Below are 8,436 nucleotides of genomic sequence, written 5' to 3' on the forward strand. Positions count from 1 at the left end.
GTAGGCGTCCTTGAGCCACGCACCTACATGATGACGTCATACCGCGACACTATTGTTTCAGTTTGACCTTGTCCAGAAGAGCATTAGTGGAAAAAACAGTGTAGCCCTGAGACAATAGGATGACGTCACGACCAATGAGAACGGCCTGCAAGGGGCGCTAGGATTCACTTCTCTCTTGGACACTGGCAGGTGTGGACACGTTAATTCTGCTCCTAGGAATTGCGTTGGCCGTCAATGGAAGAGCGTAGCTTCGGTGGGGTTCTGTCTGCCTTTGATGGGGTGCGGATGTGTGGTTTGTCACTGGTGAATGGTGTTCGACGATGCAGGTGGATTTTGTGACGAACGGATTTACAATGAGGGAATGTAGTGTACGTCGTTGATGATGGTCTGATGATGTCTTGGTGATGGTGTCTTTTCACTCTCTTCAAGTGTCTCTGTGTTTGTTTTCCTCTGTTGCACAGCAGTCGTGCGATTTGTCCTGACATGTCCTGACATGCCCCGACATGCATGCTTTCCTTTGTTGACGCTTTCTATTTTTTCTTTTTTGACAAGGAACATTCTTGTCTTGATGATGTCGATAGTGCTGCCCTGAATGGGAATAGTGCTAGAACAATTCTTAATAATTTTGTGATTAAATTAGTTCAGAAATCAACCGCAAGAGGGACAGATGCACGACTTTATAGGGGAGAAAAAGCATTACGATTCAGTTCCGTGCCTGGCTGTTGGATGGAGTAGACGCATCGTTCTGCGCTCCTTGTTACTCGTACACTGTGTTGATTTGTTCAGTGCCTAGTCCTCTTATTAGCCGTTGATGGAGTTACATGTTAGGATATTTTGTTGTTTTGCAAGTCTCATTTAGTAAGACTTTGGTAGTAATTCCTACAATCAGTTTTCATGCATGGTGATCTTCTGCAATAGTTTCCTATGCAATCGTTATAGAAGAATAAAAGAAATAATCTTGGGATAGTGATTCAATAAATAATAGGTCTCCTGTCTAGAGCGTACGCGTACTTGATCCACGCAGGTGCATGATGACGTCATGCCGTGGCTTCATCGCAGATTGACCTTGTCCAGTTGTGTCGACCATGTGAAAAAACGGTGTAACCTTGGGACAATGGGATGACGTCACGACCAATGAGCAACGCAAGAAGAGGGCGCAGGAATGCTCTTCTCTCTTAGCCTCTCGCCGGTGGTCGCCGCAGAGGGCGCTAAGAGCGTGCGCATGCGTAGCGGTTGCGGCCACGGCACCCCAGTCAGTTGCTCGCTGGCTGTCGCGGAGAGCAGACGTGCGCTCGGTTGCTCCGTAGTCCCCGCTCTCGCTCAGTTTCTGCCTGCAAGTCGGATGGAGCAGTCGCATCGTTCTGCGCTCCTGTTGTCGTGGGTTGATTTGTTGTGTAACTAATTCTTTCGCCAGCTTTGTCCCCGCTTTGTGATTTTCAAGCCCGTGCACGTCGGGTGCTGGTTGCTGTTGTCCGGGCATCCCCGCCATTTTCTATCTTCTTCTGCCTTGGGAACGGGAGTAGCGCTGGCGTGATTCTTAATAATTTTGTCATGAAATTAGTTGAGCAAGTACCCGCTAGGGGGCGCAGATGCGCGATTTTATACAGGAGAAAAAAGCATTACGATTCAGTTCTCTGCCTGGCTGTCGGATGGAGCAGTCGCATCGTTCAGCGCTCCTGTTGTGGTGGGCTCATTTGTTGTGTAATGAATTCTTTTTGTTGTTAGCTATTGATGGTTAGCATATTTACTCTTGCTTTCCCAGCCTCTGTATTACGAGTGTTTTTCTCCTCGCATGTCCAGAGCTATCCTAACCTGCCAGGACATGTCATGATGACGTCACAGCTGACGTCACAGGATGTCCAGAACTTGTGGTCGCAGCTGAAGATGCTTTGCAACCTGCCTCTGTGCTCCGTCACTCAGCGATAGTCAGCGGACGTTCCGTACCGCTTTCTTCAAGATGGCATCGTTGATCTTCAACTAAACTCCTTCTCTCCACTCGATCTATTTTTCTTTTCTACCTATTTTTTATTGTTTATCAGCTCAAGTAGTCGGCAACTCACACTGTGGTCTGGACACGTCTTAGATGCTCCCCAATTAGTGTAATGACTCACTGAATGATCCTAATTACTGTGGGAGGTCTGAAACTGCTCTAATTGCTAATTAATGGCGTCCAGATGACTCTGTGAGTTGCAGACTACTTGAGCTGATCCAATACTACTCTTGCAAAAGCCAATAATTAAGAACAACCATTCTCATTCTACACTTACTCACTAAGAACAGAACACCGTGTGGCTGAGGTCTCACAAGTTGACACAACCTGTCTTACATTCCCAACATAAGCATGCTCTTCGTTTGATGTACCATCAGGGTTGCGTGATTTATATAATCTTGATTTTAAACACGATTTTAATCACTAGTGCTAATCATGATTAAATTTTATTAAATCCATCCTCTATTGTTTTGTAAACGAACGGTAGAGGAACAACACAATCAATTTTCATTCACAAGCATCTTTCCCAAGATACTTTGAGCTTCTAATGAACATTTAAGCTCTTATGGTGAGGTTGAACAGCTTTCAGAGTTGTTAGGACTGACCACCGTCACACAATAGCTATGTCACAAGTCGTGTCCCCTTGTACGGAGGGTCTTCTCTCGAAAGGAAAATTGCTTAGTTACGTCTGCAACAAGAAGTACGTGCAGTATTCTTTGAAAAATGAAAAAGACGAGTACGACGTAACAACTCGAAGTTGGCAGACATACCTTCAAGTACAAGTTTCTTGTGTGCTTCCTAACAATCGAAGGCTTTTTGTTCCGCGCACTAGCCATCGCAGCACGGCCATTTTATGCAGGTTTTCGCCGCACTGAATTCGCTTGGCAATGGTATGAGAAAAAAAAACGAGACGTTCGAAGTCGATAAACCAATTCATTATTCAGAATGTGAGCACCTGGGTGGAAGCAGAGAGGAAGCTTTGTCTTCAGTTTTTCACCTAGTCGACGACGTCCGTTGGTGACTCGGGAAAATCAATAGGTTCCGCAGCACCTGTCTGTAGAGCTGTTTCTCGGCAATAGTTTCTGCGTAAAATATTCATTTGAGTAAATCTATTTTAACTGTTAGCGCGAGGTGGCGTTAAGACGGTAAGTTCAGACACAACGCGAACATCTTGCGCAAATTGAACGTCTGTGCTGAACGACGATAGCGTTTTGCACCCTCTCTTCTGTGGTGCTTCCTTTCTCTCTGTAGGAGTGTTCCGATGCAGACAAAGTGCCTGCCTGCTGTATAGAATGCAGGGCAGGTGGCTGATTCCTCTGGCGCTGTTATCGTTATTTCTAAACCAATAAATATATCATGGTCCATCCATCGGTGGATCCGACGGAAATGCATTAGCATTAAAACTTGAAAACCATTTGGGAACTCCCCTTCACAATGCTACACAACCCTTCACCGACCCCTCACACGACCCTACACAACACTAACGCAAGACAGCATTCGCAGCCAAACGAGCCTTTCGAGCTTACTCCGATTCAGCTTAGTGGCGCCGTCTCGCAGCCTTCTTTCGCCGCCGCCCCTTCGCGCAGCTTTCATAACCCATGGCGCGCCCACGGCAGGCACGTCTGAACCTGTCGACCACCACAGCTGCACTGCGGAGTGCTGACGCCCCGGCGCCGTGGCGTGGCCAGGCTCCAACAGCTCCCCATAGTTTGAGATAATTCACACAACACTGTGCACACGACCGATGAAATTGCGACGTTGTAGAGATTATGCATAGCCAGTCGGCCAATCAGGGGGCTTAATCGCTTCATCGTCGTTACGGTCGTTACAATCTAACGAGTGGCGGGAAATTCAAGAAGGTGGGCACGTGACACATTGCGCGTGACGTGTACCATGGCCTTAACGTATCTCGCGAAGAGCGCCGTGCACGTGTTTTATCACGTGCCCACCTTTTTAAATTTCCCGCCACTCGTTAGCTTGTAACGACCGTAACGACGATGAAGCGATTAAGTCTTAACCTTTGGCTGACATTTCGGCCGGTTCTCGCTGCCATCGGCTTCTACTGGATTTCACGCCTGCCGTCATATCCGGTGTTCAAAATAACTGAAGCGACTTTTGGCTAAAAGAAACATTTATTTCATACAAAGCACTGATACAAAGATCTGATACATGGGTGCGCTGTGAATACAATATCCACTGTGTTGCTGACACACAGTAACCAGTAACGAAGTTCGAACTTGAAGCAAAACGAACACACTATTCAATTCCTAATACCGAGCCAGACTCATGAGTGCGTACCATTTCATGATGAGCATCTTCTTTTGCTGCTTGCAGTGCATCATAGCGGAAAGCGCTTGTGTGGCACGTAATGCTGTCTTTGGGCGCGTTAGGTTCGTGCTCCGGGAACATTCCCTCTTTCAGGGGATCACTTAACACCTCCAAAGTCACTTCCGGTGCACGTACCCGAGTGCACCCGGCGCAACCCTTCTTCGGAGCTGGAGAGCCGGGGAACGCTGGGGAAGAGCGGGGCCAGTTCCGGAGCGTGACGCATGTTCCGGTGTACTACCTTTCGAAATGGCGCAACCGTTGCAACACGTTGCAACCGCCCATGCTCTTTGTGTTTCCGGAATCATTGGATGTCGGTGGTAAACAGTTGTAATATTATAGAGGACTGCTATGGTCTACTGCTGTGTTTACTTAAAAGCAGACGACAAAAGAAAGCTCGATAGGCGGCGCGCGCTCACGGCTCTGGCGCTCGGCTTCCGGATAGGCTCACAAACACCATTAAGTAGAGACACCAAGGGTACGTTCTCCTGAAAACCCGGGTTATGGCGCTCGGGAGCCTGCTTAACGCGCCCTTTGTTGTCAGTCCTCGAAATCCGACGGCGCCCGAACGTGTTCTTCACTCTCTAATCGCCACTGTACCTAGTGGTAGAAGAAGAAGAAGAACTCATGAAGCATTCCAGTTCCGCTGTTGACAGACTGTTCGTGTGATAATAGTTGTAGTAGAAGAAACAGCACAACACGCATAGAATTGTTGAATATGTTACGTAAAAGACGACGAAGTTTGTAGTTTTGGGGTGCCGTTTTTTTAATGTTTTTATTTATTTTTTTATTTTTTGTCAACGGACTTGTTGCACGTTCTGTATGTTCGATTCTGTAAGGGCGAGGTGGACGGATTAAAATTTTGCTGGATTTTCTACGAGCTGCGGGGCTTCAGCTTCATTTCTTCCACAGAGAGGATCTTCGGATTCCTCAACATTTCATGGCGCCGAAACCCGGGAAGCTGACCTCACTGCAAATTTCATCCGGATTTCTGTCCATCAGCAAGGGATTGGGTCAAGCGCAAGAGAGCGGCCAGAAGGGCTCAAGTGACGAAGCTCTGCAACGAGGTTGTCGAGCTCCGAGCGGACCGAACAGTGACGGACGTAACGCTCAAAGCACTCTTGGGTAAACTTCAGACTTCCGACGTAGCTCTTCGAGCGGTGAATGACGAAATCGAGCCTCTGTTTGAAGTGGAAGAGCTTGAAGAGGAGTATCAGGGCGCAATCAGCTACGAAGACCGTAAAAGCCATAGTGGAGATCCAGTCACGTTTGGATGAGTTGAGACTGGGCCCTGTGCAGTCACAGTGCGGAGTCAACCCCGTACAGGCACAGAGCGGAATCAACCCTGTGCAGTCGCAGAGTGGAGTCAACCCTGTGCAGTCGCAGAGCGGAGTCAAACTCCCGAAGTTGTAGCTCCAAACTTTCTCGGGCGAGTTGACAAACTGGATATCCTTTTGGGAGCAGTATCGTACGGCAGTTGATGAGAACGCAAGGTTGACGAAGAGTGAAAAATTTCAATACTTGAGGACCTTGTTGAAAGGAGATTCAGCATCAGCTATTCGAGGTCTACAGGCAACAGCAGCATGCTATGACGATGCTATAGACATACTGAAGCAGCGTTTTGGGAATACAACCCGGATAGAACTTGAGCACCTGTCAAGGTTACGAAAACTCCCACCAGTGAAGTCGACGGAAGATGTCGTGGGGCTTCGAGCACTTTACGATCATGTCCATGGTGGACATCCTTTTGTCGGCGCATCCAGAAGCCCTAGTCATAGACTACCAAAGAAGGATAGTACACGACGCCATGCAGTCAGAAAGTTTCGAAGCTAACCAGGATGGACAAGGAGCAGCTCAGTCAGAATCGACCGCAGAAACAGAGATAAAAGGACTGGAAGAGTTGAAAAGGCTGCTTATATACTTGCGAGTAGAAATAGAGAGCCGAGAGCAGGTCGCAACTAAAATTCGCCGAGACAGGTATCCCGATCACCGCCCCAAGGGCAAAAGGACTGGAGGTATGACGACTGGAGCTGTGTTGTACGCTGGACTTGGGCAGCCTGGCGAAAAAAGGAACTGCTTTTTCTGCAGTGCCGCGGATCACAGCACCGAGGACTGCAAAGCAGACATTACCCTAGCGGAAATGTTCAAGAAACTGGCCAAAGATATGAGGTGCTATCGTTGTACCAAGAAGGGTCATCGGTCAAAGGACTGCAGAGTAAAAGTGGAATGCAGTAAATGTCGAAGACGACATGCGTCATCGGTTTGTGACCCGTCTAGACAACCGGTAGAAAAGGCTCTGGTCAGTGAAGTGGTTACCACGACGAGCGTCTCTACAACGAACAATCCACAACGGTGCGAGAGAGCAAGAGTAATGCTGCAAACGTTCCGTGCCTTGGCATCATCGGACACCGAAGGCGCTTACCTCAGAGGCATATTCGACGGAGGAAGCCAGCGCAGATTTATACGTGATGACATAGCCCGCAGACTTAAGCTGCCAGTAATTGGGCAAACAACGCTTCAGCTCAACGCTTTCGCAGGCTATGCCAGTCGGGACAATATTCGAAAGTGCAAAGTTGTCGAAGTTCGTCGAGCCACCTCCTACTGATTGCGTTTTGTTTTTCATTTTCATTTTTTTTGTTGATATTTGTATCGCGTTTGTATTTCTCTTCACCCTTACCCTTTTCTCTTGTACCATGTGACTGGTTTTTGATATATGCTTCACCACTTGTAACAGGTCCTCAAACCTGAAGAAGTGCAGCCTACTGCACGAAAGTCTTGTTTTTAATGTATATAGTAAACAGCTGATGCTCTTAACCGTCTTTGTTATTTTTGTTATTTTTGATTCGTCTAAGAAGTCAGTTCGCACCGAAGGAATATGTGGTTCGCGCAACCACCATTGACTTCAGCTGTAAGGACCTCAAAGAAACTCCTGCCAGTAACGAATTCGTGTCTTCCGTGCGTGTCCACGGCAACTTCATCGCCGATGACCTCTTATTTCCTAGTGTACAGAGCGAAGGCGAAATAGGACTACTCATCGGATGCGACGAGCTGTGGAAGTTGGACTCAGGAGAAGTCTAGAGATGCCAGAGTGGCGGAAGACTGGTTGCAGTAGAACCCGTTTTCGGATGGACCTTTCAGGGCCCAACCACGGTGAACAGCTGCAGTACTACTGACAGCTCAACGACAGCCGTGTGCATATTGAAGGTTGGTGTGACCACTTCTAATGACGACATTCTGAAACGTTTCTGAGAACTGGATAATCTAGGAATATCCCAGGAGCCTTACAGTAAACAGGAACACAACGCAGAGGTTCTGGAGGAGGAGGACTTCATACAGAAGTTGGAAAGGAAGAACGGCCGTTATGAGGTTGCGTTGCCATGGAAGACGGGCCTGAGTGCGCTAGAAGATAACTATGCAGTAGCCAAAGACCGACTGCAGAGGTTAATGAAACGACTGCAGCGGGACAACACTGTAGTGGAGTATGATGAAGCCATCCGAAGCTACATAAAAAATGGTCATGCCCAAGAAGTCAAGCAGGACAAGGGATACAGTTTGGTCTACTACATGCCACACCGAGCTGTCATCCGGAACAACTCGAGTACAACAAGGGTACGAGTTGTATTTGACGCCTCGTCACATGCAGCGGGGACGTTGTCTCTAAATGATCATTTGGAAAAGGGGGCAAAGCTTAAAGGTGTTGCGACACTTTCTCTGATATGTTGAAGCATAATAGATATGCATCGTACTCATTATGAGAACACCGTGGAAAAAAGAATTTTTCCTCTCGCTAGATTGGTTCGGAAAATCGGCGCAGCCACAAAACGACGACCCGCGGTGTGCGCTCACGGACCCCTCTCCCCCATTTGGCTTGGGAGACGCGCATCTTCCCTCGCTGCTCCTGTGTGACGTCACCGATGTCGCTTCTTCGGGGACGTTGTTCTCCGTGCCTGCTCACGTCATGGACCCGAAAACTGGGAAAATATGGGATGATGTCGGGTGATAGAATAGTTTTTCGTATTTATCTGGGAAAGCTGGAAACCTACTGTCACAACACCTTTAATACCGACATAGTTGGAGTACTGCTACGTTTCCGGCTACACAAAGTAGCATTGACAGCCGAC

General features: G+C 47.9%; 1 protein-coding gene across 1 annotated transcript; it reads left to right on the forward strand.

Annotated features, from left to right (window-relative positions):
• The first annotated feature begins 6,011 nt into the window (after positions 1-6,011).
• LOC135384942 (uncharacterized) lies at positions 6,012-6,920 on the forward strand. Its single transcript, XM_064614123.1, has one exon. The coding sequence runs from the start codon at positions 6,012-6,014 to the stop codon at positions 6,918-6,920; it is 909 nt and encodes a 302-aa protein (XP_064470193.1).
• Positions 6,921-8,436: the final 1,516 nt, after the last annotated feature.

This window comes from Ornithodoros turicata, chromosome 2 (assembly GCF_037126465.1).
Source record: "Ornithodoros turicata isolate Travis chromosome 2, ASM3712646v1, whole genome shotgun sequence".
Taxonomy (NCBI): domain Eukaryota; kingdom Metazoa; phylum Arthropoda; class Arachnida; order Ixodida; family Argasidae; genus Ornithodoros; species Ornithodoros turicata.